General features: G+C 38.1%; 1 protein-coding gene across 14 annotated transcripts in view; it reads left to right on the forward strand.

Moving 5' to 3' along the window:
- The window catches only part of DTNB (dystrobrevin beta), a 238,612-nt gene that overhangs the window by 61,228 nt on the left and 160,829 nt on the right, over positions 1-16,555 (forward strand). For all 14 annotated transcript variants that reach the window (XM_040224496.1, XM_040224497.1, XM_040224500.1 and 11 more), the window contains exons 5-6: positions 1,703-1,788; positions 13,721-13,875. In XM_040224496.1, coding sequence (XP_040080430.1) covers positions 1,703-1,788; positions 13,721-13,875 — 241 coding nt within the window. The remainder of the gene's footprint in view (positions 1-1,702; positions 1,789-13,720; positions 13,876-16,555) is intronic.

Genomic DNA, 16,555 nt, shown 5'->3' on the forward strand with positions numbered 1-16,555 from the left:
AAAGAGATGTCCACTCTAGAAGTTCTCTATCAGAAATCTATCACTTTTAAGCCAGTTTATGTTATTCTAGCCACTTACATTGCTAGTATAATGCAATGAATGTTTGACATGGGAGTATTCCTTATTTCCAGATGATAATATTGCCAAGTACAGTACAAGGCCTGGACCAGAATCTGTGTTCTGATGAACTATATATTTTAAAAACCCATCTGCCTACAATGTGGGAGACCCAGGTTCAATCCCTGGGTCAGGAAGATCCCCTGGAGAAGGAAACAGCAACCCACTCCAGAATTCTTGCCTGGAAAATCCCATGGATGGAGGAGCCTGGTAGGCTACAGTCCATGGGGTTGCTAAGAGTCAGACACGACTGAGCAACTTCACTTTCATTCTAATTTTAGCTGGTTTTAGAGAATTTCTGTTTTATCTTATTAGATGTAATAGTTAAAGTCAGACTGTAACAAGCATTTGTGTCCTGACAGTATTTTCACTGAGAATTTTCTGGCTTATCAACCCTTTACATTTTTTCCAGGTATGATCTTATTGTATACAAAAAGTTTTGGAAAATAGGAGACACTATATTAGAATTGGTAAATATGATAGGTGGACATATGATTTTCAAAACCAAGATGATACAGTTCTCATTATTGCAAAGGTATTTTACTCTAAGTTACTATGACACTTTGTAAGCACAAGCTTCATAAAATTAACACAAAAATGGGACTTCCCTGATGGCGCAGTGGCTAAGACTACATTCCCCAGTGCAGGAAGCATAGGTTTGATCCCTGGTTGCAGAACTAAAATCCCACATGTTGTATGGTGTGGCCAAAAAAGAAGAAGATGCTGTTCTTCAGTAAACTTAAAAAAAAAATTAATGCAAAAGCCCATTATATTTGTCATTTTATATATATGACTTAAAAATCCAGCTAGTGAAGTTTTCATCTTCTCTGAAACCAAGGCATAATTGAATGGTTGAAGCAGTGGCCGCAGGGGTTGGGGTCTTGCTGATATTGTCCTGGTTGTGCAGGTGGCATACAGCTTTACTTAGGGTAGATCACTCACGTCCTACATTTCATCTTTCTAGTTCTTGCAGAAGAGTTCATGTCACTGTCCCTTCTCCTTCACTTTTCTCACGTTGGTGATAGGAGAAGACGAGACACAAATGTCTCAGATGAGCTTCTTAGAATAAACACATGGTAACGTAAAGGCTGTTCCAGAAAAACAAATAGAGATAAATGTACTGTAAAATCTTTATAGCAATATGTATCCTGTTTCCTTAGTACAAAGAAATAAACTGTTGTTATAATATCCTGATGGGAGGACACATTTTTGAATCACTGTTCAAACCAGGTGGGGCCTCAGGTTTGAATACTGGAACACTTCAGCTGTGAATTTAATAGACTAAGGTGGTGGGATGTTTATTTCAGGTTCCTTCCATTTGACCTTTGCCTACAAATCCAACAGAAGTTGTTTTACAGGGTGTTTCTAAACTCATTTCTAAATGAACTAGTTTGAACAGTTTTCTCATAGCATATGTGAAGCCTTAATTCTATAAAGGAAAAACAAGAATACAAGGTTTCTAAATGTGGTAATATTGTAACATAAGTGCAAGAATCAGTTTACTGGTTGCTTGATATTTAGTGATACATTTGATTGCTTTTGTGATTCCAGATAGCAATTATTTCTAATATAATTTATTTTGCAGTGAGGGCCGAGGCAAGTTGACGGTATTTTCAGTTAAAGCTATGTTAGCAACCATGTGTGGTGGAAAAATGCTGGACAAATTGAGATGTAAGTATTTTTATATTATTTGAAAGATTCTATTTTCAAATTAGGACTTTTAAACACTTTTAAATGAATGCTTTTAGAATTTTGGATGATTATCTATTGAACGTTTTTGTTTTTTCTTACTACCATATCACTTTCTTTGCAGCTACTGGCTCAGAATATTCAAATTATGCCACCTACTGGTCAGATGGAAAAGTTGGTTGAATTGTTTGTTTTTTTTTTTTCAGTTTAAAGCAAGAAAACTGAAAAGGTTCAGTGATGTTGACATTAAAAAAATTCTTTTTCAAGCTGGATGCTTTAAAAATGCTTAAAAATGTTTTCTATGTTACTAAAAATTATGCTTGAAGTTAATTATGTTGGTCACTTTTAGTTAGAAAATAAATTTCATTACTTTTACCAGGCTTGGTCAAGTTTAGCCCTTAATCACTCCATGCTTTATCAGGTGGTATTTCTTGTGATTAAACTGTTTTTTAGTACCTTAGAGTCAAGTGTAGTTATGTAGAAATTAACAGCTTGTTTATTCAGCTGTCGTTCCTTTTTTTTCTTATTGTTTTCAATTTTGGCATTGTGCTGTTCAGTGGATACTATTAGAAGGTGGTAAAATGAAGTGAAAGAAGGTAAAATCCACACTTAATTTTTCTGCTTGTCCTTTTCATTTATTCACTCTTTAGATAGTCCCTGACTGCCTCAAATACGCCAAGCATTGTGCTGGGTGCTTTACATATATTTTCTTACTGAGTCTTTAACATGCCTTTGAGCAGCACATGATATTTCCTGTTTCACGGCTGAGTTAACTGAGGGGGTGAAACTGGGATTTCAGCTCAGGCTGTAGATTCAGAGCCTGCTGTAAGCTGCTTTGTTGTACTCTACCCTGCTTGCCCTGTAACGGGAGACACTGTGTGATCCAGGTGCCCTAATACCAGTACCTGTGGAGTAAGAAACTGGCAGGTTTCAGGGAGGTGAGATTGAAGCTGTGGGTTTTCACGAAGCGTTGAGATACCTTGTGAATTGGTTTGTTGAAACTGGGTCATCTGTCCCGTAGCATTTCTCATGGACTAGATTTCAGGTGATGTTCCTCTATGGCCAGTGTGTTTTTGTTTTAGTTGAAATAAAGATACAGAGGTTTCGTCTGATTCAAGTACGAGCTTTGGGGCAAGATCTCTTCATAGGGGCGTTTGTTTCCTGTGCCTTTTCTTACATGTTACCATGACATTAAAAGTTGGAAAGTTACGTGGCTCATTAGATCTAGATTTAGATGCCTAAAGAAAGACCTTAGGAAATGTATGTGGTCAGTGTTATCTAGTTATCTCTTTTCAAAATCAGCTGCAATTTAAAATGAAGTTTTGGTGGAAAACATTATAGTTTTATTTAAATACTCTTCTGAGTTTTTTTCACATGGTATCTCAAAATATTACCCTTTGGAGCTGAAATTTCTTAGTATTTTCTAAATTCTAGTGTGGTTTTTCTTAGGAAGATAATACAGTATGGATGAAATTATGTTTCATTCAAACACAGACAGAAAGAAAGTTGGGCTTTTTTCTGCCTTTTAACGACGATGATACCAGATAAAGAAGTACTGGAGAAGCTGGTTGAAAATAGGAAACTGATTAACTGCACATTCTAGGTGATTCTGGATTCTTTAAGTATCTGTGATTAAATTTGCTACATTTATATGCAGATTTTAATCTACTCCAGTACTATTGCCTGGAGAATCCCTCGGACAGAGGAGCCTGGTAGGCTACAGTCCATGGGGTCACAAAGAGTCGGACACGACTGAGCGACTTCACTCACTCACTCACCAGCAGCTAGGTACTTGCCTGAAAAATCCCATGGACAGAGAGCCTGGCAGGCTACAGTCCAAAAGGTCGCAGAGTTCAACACAGCTGAGCAGCATAGCACAGCAGCACAAGAAGTTCAAAAGCCACATTAAAACAAAACAAAAACAAAACCCCACTATCACATGGATCCCTTCTATATTTGACAGAAAATTCGAATTTGCACTTTTTCACTAATAGTTACAACAGAGAACTGCAATAGTTTTAGTTCTCAATCAATAATTTACATTTGGTGAAATTTTAGCCTATCTCTACTTTTTTGTTTTAATCATCCAGGGTGGAAACTGCTCTGTATAGTCTGTGCCTCCTGTTTTAAACAGAGCTTACTGATGATAATTTAAACACTTTTCATCTCTTAGGGATGCCATTCTGTGATACTTTTAGGGCTGATGGTGAAATCCTGGGTGGTTTGTTCCTTCTGGTCTTTTCTGACTGCTGTGCTTTTTCAGCTCTTGAATTTCTGGTTATTGGTGGTGGCAGTGTATGTTTGTGTCCTTTAGTGCTGGTAAACTTGATGGTATTATCAGTGCTCCAGTCTCTACAAGTCTCTCTTTGCTTCTGGTCCACTTTTCATATGCTACGATGGAGGAGACATAACCAGCCTTCTTTGTATTCTATTGAAGTACAAAAGAAGTGATTGCTCATATTGAGAGAAGCACTCACTTTCATAGTATGATCGTCAGTTTTGGCTATTGTGAGAATCCATTTTTCCTTTGCTTTCTAGTCACAGCTATGTCCTATTTAGATGAAGCGGCTGAATAATAGTGTAGCAGAAATTAGCTGTAAGACTGTATTGTAACATCAATTGATACTTGACCATTTATTCACTTTTTCTGCCTCCTTATTCCCTGTCTTTGTTCTTAGTTCCTGCAACCTCCCACTGACTGTACTTTTGCTGTTACCTCTGTTAATGTTCCCATTAAAGTAGATTTTTCTAATTTATGGAATATGCCTTAGCATTTCTACTTTTATTTTGATCTTTGTGCTTTTTACCTGTTTTAGGATTTTTTTTTTTTCTTTAATTTTCTCTCCTTCCCCCATTTTGTGCTTCCCTGGTGGCTCAGATGGTAAAGAATCTGCCTGCAATGCAGGAGACCCAGGTTGGATCCCTGCATCGGGAAGATCTCCTGGAGAAGGGAATGGCTACTCACTCCAGTGTTCTTGCCTAGAGAATTCCATGGACAGAGAGGAGCCTGGCAGGCTACATTCTATGGGGTCACCAAGAGTGGTCAGGGAATGGCTACTCACTCCAGTATTCCTGCCTGGAGAATTCCATGGACAGAGAGGAGCCTGGCAGGCTACATTCTGTGGGGTCACAAAGAGTTGGTCATGACTGAACGATGAACACTTTTACTTTCCCCCCATTTTATTTGATCTGTTTTGTTTGCTCGCTTGTTTTATTGTTAAGATAGCATTTTAAATGACTTAACCAATATTTGTGTTTTTAGTTTGAGACATTTCTTAATTAGACTTTTCAGGTCTCTCTTAAGTAAGTTTCTGTTGCCAGGTATCATTCATTTATAGATAACCAGTTAACTCTTATGGCTATTAGGGACTGTTTCCAAGATTCAAAGGCAACTTGTCAGGATTCTAAATACCAATGATTTATAATCAGAGAATACAGACTTTAATTATCAGCATGATGAAGACTCAATAATGTCAGGAATCCTCAGAGAAACAAAATTTACAGACTGTAAGCCCATTATTGATTAGACCATACTTATCAATTAATTTAACTGTGTGATTTGCTTGGCCTAATTCTGCTGTTTTCTAAGAAACGTAATCTCTTATTCAAACCCCATCTGTCTTACTCTAAAAGATAGGAACAGACGATTCATGCAATTTATTTTTAAGTCCTTGAGAAAACTGGTGCCATCATTTTGAAGGGCAGTCTGACAGTGTATATCAGAAAAGCTGTAAGAATATTTGTATCCCATAACTCAGCCTGCTTCCTGTTTATCATGAGGAATTAAAAATCCCAGGTTTTGTATATATTTGTTGCAGCGTTTTTTATAATATTCGAAGACTTGAAACAGCTTTAATGACCAAAAGGGAGAGCTCAGTTACAGTTTGGGATACTGACAGGATTGAATATACTGCCTTTAAAATTATGCTTCAGATCAAAATCATGCATAAATGTAATACAGTTTTAAACAAAAAATTATTATGTGCATAAAAAAAATCCAAAAATGATAACACCCTGTTAGGCATTTTCTCTGAGTTGTGGCATAAAATGTTTAATAATAATTTATATTACTTATTGCTTTTGTGTGCTTTTGATAGACCACATTTTGAGTAGCCGGGGGAAAGATGACCTGAGGTGGTGTTTTGCTCAGAACTGGCAGTTCTAACATTTCAGTTGATTTGGTTCCTTGATGTTTCATTAACAAACTATAGGGAGTCAAGCTTTGAAGTTATAATTAAGCAGTTTCACCTGTTCAAAATTTAGCATCCTCTGCTATAGTCTTTAACCACCTGTCACTGCTTATTTATCGTGGCTAGTACTCTTAATCTTTCCTTCCCTTCATTAACAGGAAGTGACTCTTTAATCCGAGTATTTGCTCACATTCATATTTCTCATGTAACCAAAATGTTTTAAAACTGAAAGCAAGAAATGACTGCCTCATCTGCATTTTATGAAAAAGAAAAAGATAAACCAAAAGCAAGGGAGGCCTGGAGACTTGCCTAGGGTAGTTCCTGACTGAGTCAATACTAGAAGCCCAAGGCATGGCTGTCTCCCATCCTCCTGCCTCACTTCGACTTAGTGAATGATGTAGGAATATTCATGAGTTTGAGAATAAAATATGCATTTGGATTTAGTTACATATAGATATTTATAAATATGCAGATGTGTATACATTTTGTGTGTGTGTGTGTGGTTTAGGTTGCTCAGTTGGTAGAAAGATGGCAAGAGAAGATGAGAGTCATTTCCCAGCAAAGCTAATATAGAAAAGAAAGTGGCTTTCTTTTCGATAGATTTGAGTCCTTTTGTAAACGGTCCTGTCACCTTGCAGAAGTGTATGGCTGGTCGTGCAGGGCCAAGAAGGGAATGGATAGATGCAATGAAGAAAGCCAGGGCCATTATCACCAGGAAAAAAAAAATCAATACATACGTGAGGATGGTAGAATAGTAGCATTATTTTGCCACTACACAAAGGACAGAATATTTTTGAAAGTTTGTACCTGTGTGTGTGTAAGGGCTTGATTGTGGGTTTTTCACAAGGGAGAAAGCCTATATTTTTATCTGGAGACAACTAATGGGAAATCAGCATACCTTCTTTCAGAGGTGTATAAATAGAATTACTGGGGAATTAATCAGTGATCTGGGAAGCAGTTTTTTCCTTTAATTCCAGAAGAGTTTAGGGCTTTAATTAGAGGGCTAGTTGAATTCTGGGGATGTTTTTTATTACATTTAATTAGCTCTTATTCTTTGCTAAGATTTTTTATAGGTATATAGTAAATCATATTTGCTGTTATAGATTCATTGTTACATTTCATTTTGTTATAGATATGAGATGTACTTGGATTCATTGTTCTTTCATTTATGATAAAAAAACTAGCAATTATTTTCAGTGTTTTTCTTTACAGATATGAGAAGCCTAGCTTAAAAAAAAAAAGGAAAAACTGTTTTAAACCACTAACTCTAGAAGTAATGACTTCTAAGTAATTACTTAACTGTACGTTCAGTTTTAGTCTCTCAGTATTTCTCTTAAAACCAACCACCCAACGAACATCTTTCTGCTTGTTCTCTTCCTAGTGTAATATAAACCTATTAAGTTATAGTTTCTTTTCTCATGGACTAAAAAGTATTTTTTTTTTTCAACTACTACCGTACATTGCACTCATCTCACATGCTAGTAAAGTAATGCTCAAAATTCTCCAAGCCAGGCTTCAGCAATACTGAACCGTGAACTTCTAGATGTTCAAGCTGGTTTTAGAAACGGCAGAGGAACCAGAGATCAAATTGCCAACATCCGCTGGATGATCGAAAAAGCAAGAGAGTGCCAGAAAAACATCTACTTCTGCTTTATTGACTATGCCAAAGCCTCTGACTGTGTGGATCACAATAAACTGTGGAAAATTCTGAAAGAGAGGGGAATACCAGACCACCTGACCTGCCTCTTGAGAAATCTGTATGGAGGTCAGGAAGCAACAGTTAGAACTAGACATGGAACAACAGACTGGTTCCAAATAGGAAAAGGAGTACGTCAAGGCTGTATATTGTCACCCTGCTTATTTAACTTCTATGCAGAGTACATCATGAGAAATGCTGGGCTGGAAGAAGCACAAGCTGGAATCAAGATTGCCGGGAGAAATATCAATCACCTCAGATATGCAGATGACACCACCCTTATGGCAGAAAGTGAAGAGGAACTCAAAAGCCTCTTGATGAAAGTGAAAGAGGAGAGTGAAAAAGTTGGCTTAAAGCTCAACATTCAGAAAACGAAGATCATGGCATCCGGGCCCATCACTTCATGGGAAATAGATGGGGAAACAGTGGAAACAGTGTCAGACTTTCTTGGGGCTTCAGAATCACTGCAGATGGTGACTGCAGCCATGAAATTAAAAGACGCTACTCCTTGGAAGAAAAGTTATGACCAACCTAGATAGCATATTCAAAAGCAGAGACATTACTTTGTCCACAAAGGTCCATCTAGTCAAGGCTATGGTTTTTCCAGTAGTCATGTATGGATGCAAGAGTTGGACTGTGAAGAAAGCTGAGCACGAAAGAATTGATGCCTTTGAACTGTGGTGTTGGAGAAGACTCTTGAGAGTCCCATGGACTGCAAGGAGATCCAGCCAGTCCATTCTGAAGGAGATCAGCCCTGGGTGTTCTTTGGAAGGAATGATGATGAAGCTGAAACTCCAGTACTTTGGCCACCTCATGCAAAGAGTTGACTCATTGGAAAAGACTCTGATGCTAGGAGGGATTGGGGGTGGGAGGAGAAGGGGACAACAGAGGACGAGATGGCTGGATGGCATCACCGACTCGATGGATGTGAGTTTGAGTGAACTCTGGGAGATGGTGATGGACAGGGAGGCCTGGCGTGCTGTGATTCATGGGGTCATGAAGAGTCTGACAAGACTGAGCGACTGAATTGAAGTGAACTTTGTGTATGTTATATGACCTAGTAACTAGGTATAACTGAAAATAATACTTTTTTTTTTTTGAGGGGAGAAGTTAGCCATTTCGTCATCTAATCAGTACTGCTGTGATTGAGTTAGGTATAAATTTGATGGTGTGGATGTATGCACGTATGTTTTTATGATTCGAAGCTATGTACATATATGTACGTACTTTGTAGCTGAAGTCTCTGATCTTGAATATAACTGCTAGTGTATCAGTTATGAATACATGGAGTGGCATCAGAAAACCTGACTAGGAGTGGCATTAAAACCATCAGGATTTGTTTTTCTCGTGTAAAAATAAGTCCAAAACCTGGCAAGTTCACGGTTGGTACCATGGCTCAGGGAATCTCATCAGCATTTGGGTTCCTCCTGTTTTCCTGCTCTGCCATATGACTTGCCTTTTAGGATTGTGAAGCTGGAAACTTAAAATAATCCTAATTTTAGAAATTCCTTTATTCTCTAATCCAGTTTGCCATCAGCTTCAGTTGCCTACAGTGTGATGTCTTAGAGTTGACCACCCCTCCCCCCATCTGCTGCTCACTTCCTTACTTGAGCCTTGTTTACAAAGTTTACAAAGTTTTCCAGCTGATGTCTCCAATCTCATTCTTCCTCTTTTATTCTGCCAATCATTAACAGTCTGATTTCTTGAAACCTAACTTTCTAAATATTTCTTCCCTACTTTTAAACCAAATCCAAATTGTTTCCTCTTTGAGTTTTCATTCATAACGTGATTACTTTTCTTACTGAATCTTTATTTATCTTTCCTTCTCAATATAAATTATCATAGAACATTCTCTTCAGTGCACTGTTTCCTGTCTGCCATCACTAACAGACACACTATAAACTCCTGCCATGGAGATTTTTATCCTGCTCTTTTTTTTTCTCAATTGAAGTATGGTTGATTTACAATATTATATTAGTTTCAAGTGTGCAACAAAGTGATTCAGTATTTTTAGAGATTATGCTCCATTTAAAGTCATTATAAAATATTGGCTATATTTCTATGTTATACAATATATCCTTGTAGCTTATTTATTTTATACATATTAGGTGGTACTTTTTCATCCCTTAACTCTCATTCCCCCTTCCCTCTCCCCACTGACAGCCACTAGTTTATTCTCTGTCTGTTTCTGCTTTGTTATATTCATTCATTTGTTTTATATATCTCTGTTCTTCTCTAGTTGTGTCCCAAAACCCCTACTCCCACCATGTTTTTACTTCATTTCAAATCCTAGTTTTCAAGACCAAGCTTCTAAATTTCTTTCTTTACAACCCCTGCCTATGTATTTTTTTTTCTATTCTGCACTATATTTTGAAGAAGTATAGTGTAGTGGAATGTCTTTGGAATCAGTGTGAGTTTAAATCTTGATCTAGATGTAACTTTTTGACCTTAAGAAGTTTAACTTTTCTAAGCTAGTTTCCTTAGCTATGAAATTTAAACAGTTATGTGCATACACACGTGCACGCGCGCGCACACACACACACACACACACACACACAGTGTTTTTGTGACAGTAAAATGGGGTAATGTTTAGTAAAGTTTCAGTTCAGTTCAGTTCAGTTGCTCAGTCGTGTCCAACTCTTTGGGAGCCCATGAATCGCAGCACGCCAGGCCTCCGTGTCCATCACTAACTCCTAGAGTTCACTCAGACTCGTGTCCATCGAGTCGGTGATGCCATCCAGCCATCTCATCCTCTGTCGTCTCCTTCTCCTCCTGCCCCCAATCCCTCCCAGCATCAAAGTCTTTTCCAATGAGTCAACTCTTCGCATGAGGTGGCTAAAGTACTGGAGTTTCAGCTTTAGCATCATTCCTTCCAAAGAAATCCCAGGGCTGATCTCCTTCAGAATGGACTGATTGGATCTCCTTGCAGTCCAAGGGACTCTCAAGAGTCTTCTCCAACACCACAGTTCAAAAGCATCAATTCTTCGGCGCTCAGCCTTCTTCACAGTCCAACTCTCACATCCATACATGACCACAGGAAAAACCATAGCCTTGACTAGACCTTAGTCGGCAAAGTAATGTCTCTGCTTTTGAATATGCTATCTAGGTTGGTCATAACTTTTCTTCCAAGGAGTAGCGTCTTTTAATTTCATGGCTGCAGTCACCATCTGCAGTGATTTTGGAGCCCCAAAAAATAAAGTCTTGACACTGTTTCTGCTGTTTCTCCATCTATTTCCCATGGAGTGATGGGACCAGATGCCATGATCTGAGTTTTCTGAATGTTGAGCTTTAAGCCAACTTTTTCACTCTCCTCTCTCACTTTCATCAAGAGGCTTTTTAGTTCCTCTTCACTTTCTGCCATAAGGGTGGTGTCATCTGCAAATCTGAGGTTATTGATATTTCTCCCAGCAGTCTTGATTCCAGCTTGTGCTTCTTCCAGCCCAGCATTTCTCATGATGTACTCTGCATAGAAGTTAAATAAGCAGGGTGACAACATACAGCCTTGATGTACTCCTTTTCCTATTTGGAACCAGTCTGTTGTTCCATGTCCAGTTCTAACTGTTGCTTCCTGGCCTACATACAGATTTCTCAAGAGGCAGGTCAGGTGGTCTGGTATTCCCATCTCTCTCAGAATTTTCTACAGTTTATTGTGATCCACACAGTCAAAGGCTTTGGCATAGTCAATAAAGCAGAAATAGATGTTTTTCTGGCACTCTCTTGCTTTTTCCATGATCCAGCGGATGTTGGCAATTTGATCTCTGGTTCCTCTGCCTTTTCTAAAACCAGGGATTGCAAGATGAAAACAAAAATCCCAGGATAACAGTGTTAAACAAAATTGAAGTTTATTTTTCTCTTATATTAAGGAAGTCCAGGGGTATGTAGTCCAGGATTGATATGGTAGCTTTGTGTTCATCTGACACCCAGGCTTTCTATATCCCTCTTTTCTGTCATTCTGGTGTATGATTTCTACATAAAGTTTGAGATTACCACATCGTCCAGGGCTTCCCTGATGGCTGAGACAGTAAAGAATCTGCCCGCAATGCGGGAGACCCAGGTTGGATCCCTGGGTTGGGAAGAGCCCCTGGAGGGGGGCATGACAACCCACTCCAGTATTCTTGCCTGGAGAATTCTATGGACAGAGGAGCCTGGCGGGCTGCAGTCCGTGGGGTTGCAGAGTTGGACAGGACTGAGTGACTGACACTTTCACTTTCACTTTTCACAGTCTGAGGTGGCTGCTGGAGCTGCAGCCATCATGGCTGCATTCCAGATAGCAAGAGGAGGAAGGAAAAAGGGATCTGTTCCAGTGCAGTCCACTTTCTTTAACCAGCCTTCCAGGAAATCTCTCACAACCTTTCTGCTTATAGTCTCCAAACACCTAGTCACATGACTGAAACCTATTGAAAGAAGGCTGCAAAGTGTGATCTCTTAGCTGGGTACATTGCTCCACAAATAAAATTAGTGTTCTATTACTAATGAAGAGGTAAGAATATTGGGTGTCTACAGGCACAACTGAAGCAACTTAGCACACCACACACACAAGCAGACTCAGCCATAGCAAATGGTGAGGTTAAACTAATATCATATGCCTCCTTTCTTTCTGTTCTATTTAAGTTAGCTTAATGTTTAATTCTTCTTTGCTTCATATGTAGCTTATTTTTCCCAGTTACTTTGGAAGTGTCGTGAGGGATAAGGACCATGTATCGTACTTCCCTGTTGTGTTTCAAAATACATAGCAGAATGCTTGGCACTTGGACCACTTAGTGAGAACTTAGTGTATATTTGTTAATTAATTGATTTTACTTTCCTCTAGGACTGTGTTTCTTTTAGCCTCTTGTTGGATTTTCCCCTCCTAATGGGTATTTAATGCTTTTCCCTCAACTGCAAACTAGCAGCTATCATGAAAGGAATATGCCAGAGATTTTCCTTTGATAATTTTCTGTTTTCTGATGCCTTAATAGTTACCCTGTGGTGCTGATGATCTAAATTTTATCTTTCTTTGATTAACATATTTTAAATGTTTCTTTTTTTTACCTAGTGGTTTGCGATAAAATCCCCAGATTGAACCTAAAGAGTAATGTAAAAATGTATATTGTATGTATCTATTACATACATATTTCTAATATACCTTTTTATTATGAATATATAGAATATTATTTTTCAAAATACCATGGTTGAAAAGGCCTCAGGAACTTTTTTTTCTCTGCATATTTAACTCACTGATTTGTTTGTAAGAAAGCTGAATAATTTGAAAAGAAAGCTTAGGTTATAGTTGTCAAGTTGTTTTGAGCTCCAGGTTATTTTTCTTTTTCTCCTCAACTGTGGGTGAGAAGAGGAATATTACTAACCAGAGATAGAAAGCTCTCTCTAAGAAGATAAATAGTAATACTACTGGAAACCTCTTTCTTAGCTGCTTGGGTCAGACATTATGTAAAAACAATCTTATAGTATCAAAGGATCTTGTGATAGAAAAGATAATGTGAGTTCTTTTTATTCTACTTTAGAACTTACTAAATGGAATGTTTTAAATGAACATACTACATAAGAATACATTACATCATTAGTATATGAATACACATGTATAATATAGTTTCTTTCACACCCTTCACCAATATTCAACTATATTCATATACTCAAATATGAATATGTCTTATATAAGTACATACATAAATGTAAGAGATAAAGATGTGTTGCTACAAATTCTTCTTGGAATAAGGTGAGGTGTAAATAGGTAAAATAAAAAGTTATATATTATCCAGTTACGTATGCTCAAAAAAAGTAGGTAGGTGGACGTATGTGAATGGTTATGGGATCTTTCGGTAGAGTATTCAATGATTGGGAAAGAGGAGACTTCTCAGCAAAGTAACCACACAGTGTGAAAGAGATTGAAAGTACATGTTAACTAAAAATCACAGTGACTTTATGATACTTTTTAATGATGCTTTTGGACTGGTATACAAATGACATACAGCTGTTTATAAAAAGTTGGTGTTTCTTTATAGTTTGACTTTATTTGGTTTTATTCTCATAGATGTTTTCTCCCAGATGTCAGATTCCAATGGCTTAATGATATTTAGCAAGTTTGACCAGTTTCTGAAGGAAGTTCTGAAGCTCCCAACAGCTGTCTTTGAAGGGCCATCTTTTGGTTACACAGAGCACTCGGTCCGCACCTGTTTCCCACAGCAGGTAAGGACGGTTTAATAGAACGTAGGACTTGAAGAGCTCTCATCTACCCCTCTACCTTTAGTCAGATTTTGCCAGATTGCTTCACTCTAGGGATATAGGTCTTGAATATGGGAGGAAAAAGAGCTTTAAATCAGAGGAGGGAGTATAAAAAAGAGGGAGGATCAAAAATTCCCCTGAGAACTCTTTTTGGGAGAGGGGAGGGAAGTCTTTTCTGAAAAAAATGATAGGATTTGAAATATTTCAAAATACTAAAAGTTTCCAGGAAAATATTTGAGATGAAGTATTTGTATGATTGCTACTAGACATATATTACTCTCCCTAGTGAGTTATTAACTGTGAAATATAGGAATTTTTATATAAAACTCTATACAGTTCAGATCATTGTTTCCTGAGCATCAAAGACAAGCAATGCTGTACAACTCCCAGCTGTCAGCTCACAGTCTCTCAAGAGTATAATGCCATTTTCATATAAAAGAAAGATAGATTTGATTTCTTCTTTATTCGTGAGTGTCCTTGTGTGGTCTTGCTCCAGAAGTTAGTGTGAGTATATTCCTGAGATCTTAACTGTGCCTCAAAGAACTCAGAGCAGAGTGAGTGCTCGCTGTAGCAGCCATTTTTTTTTTTCCAGGTAGAGATGAGATAACAGAGCTTCATGCTACATTTAGAAAGTTCTGGAAAGCAGAGAATTTTTAAAAATCTATGTTAAATCTTCCCAGATGGTGCTAGTGGTAAAGAACCCGCCTGCCAATGCAGAAGACGTATGAGACACTGATTCAATCCCTGGTCATAGTTCGATCCCTGGGTCGGGAAGATCCCCTGGAGAAGGGCATGGCAACTGACTCCGGTATTCTTGCCTGGAGAATTTCATGAACAGAGAAGCCTGGTGGCCTGTAGTCCATAGGGTTGCACAGAGTCGGACATGGCTGAAGTCACTTAGCACACATGTTAAAATTAGTGGGTAAAAGATTAATGGACATAGGATACTGACATAGTTTGAAGGTGTCTCGCCATAGAATATTTATTATTATAAGGGAAACATAGTAACTTGGCAGTAGAGAATCCTGTCAGATACCACTTTAACCAAGTGATTAAATCCACGTCTCCAGCAGAGGGAGAGGCTGACAATCCTATTTCCTAGTAGGATGCCCTAAGAAGTAGCCAGTATGATTTCTCTTGAGAGAAAAGCACAATCAGAGTCTCATTGGGGAAACATTCAATGATGCCAAATGCAGGATTTCTACAACATAACTGGCCCACACACTTTAAAAGGGCAATGTCATGAAAGACTAAAAAAGATTGAGGAGCTGTTCCAGATTATAGGAGTCTAAAGAGACATGAAAACTGAAACACAACCATGATCCGGACTTTTGTTGTTGCTATAAAGGACATCATTGGGACAATAGAGATAATCTGAATTGAAGCTTGTGGACTAGATAATAGTATTCTGTCAATACCATTGATTTCCTGATTTTGATACTTATATTTAATCAAGAGAATATCCTGATTTTGCAGAAGTAAAAAGTTATTTAAAGTTAAAAGTACATCTCTTCTGCACTGTTAACATTTGAGGAGTCTGGGTTAATGGCAAATGGGAATTTTTAAATAATCTTCTTATAGGCTTTCCATAAATCTGAAATTATTTAGAAGTAAAAGGTTAAAATGGCTTCCCTGATAGCTCCGTTGGTAAAGAATCCGCCTGCAGTTCAGGAGACCCTAGTTCGATTCCTGGGTTGGGAAGATCTGCTGGAGAAGGGATAGGCTACCCACTCCAGTAATCTTGGGCTTCCCTTGTGGCTCAGCTGGTAAAGAATCCACTTGCAATGCAGGAGACCTGGGTTCAATCCCTGGGTTAGGAAGATCCCCTGGAGAAGGGAAAGGCTACCCACTTCAGTATTCTGGCCTCGAGAATTCCATGCGTTGTATAGTCCATGGGATCACAAAGAGTCAGGCACAACTGAGCAACTTTCACTTTTACTTTCAAAAGGTTAAAATATGGGATATTTAGCCAGGCCATAGAATAACATATATCCATACATATATCCACCAAAAGTTATATTACAGAACTTCCTGGAAATTCTGACTTTGTTTTCCTGGATATTGAATAAAGTTTGGCAAGAGTTGACTGGCGTATGAATATGTGTGTGTGTGTTTCATAGGTATCCTAATGAAGCAAAATTTATAGTCTGTGTTAGCAAGCCCCTTGTTACCATTATAATCTAGTGTGTATTATTACCATTTTCATTGATTTGAAGACCCTTTCCACGCCGCACATCTCTCACAATCTCTCATATAGCCCGTGGCATCTGACCATTGCTTTCGGCAGGTGGTGGTTATGATGGGTTGTCATTTCCTGCACATATGTAATAGCTTGATCATAGTTGTTGCTGTTGTAGGCACTTCAGCTGAGTTATGTCCCCTTTTGGTCCTGCATGTGTTGTCATTTCAGATGTCCTCAGAGAGAGTATACTCTGATTCAGTATTAAAAAGTTGTTGTAAACACAGAAGGTTGTGGACATAACAGAAATAAATTTCGCATTAGTGAGATAAATATTCATCATTGGAGAAACTACATATTTTCGTACAAAGCAACATCAGGTGCTTTACAGAAGATATTCTTTCTTCTTCTTTTTTTTTTTTTTTAAAGGAAGATATCCACAAATAGATGAAGCTGTGTTTTTAT

The sequence above is a fragment of the Oryx dammah genome, unplaced genomic scaffold, assembly GCF_014754425.2.
Source record: "Oryx dammah isolate SB20612 unplaced genomic scaffold, SCBI_Odam_1.1 HiC_scaffold_25, whole genome shotgun sequence".
In the NCBI taxonomy this organism is placed as follows: domain Eukaryota; kingdom Metazoa; phylum Chordata; class Mammalia; order Artiodactyla; family Bovidae; genus Oryx; species Oryx dammah.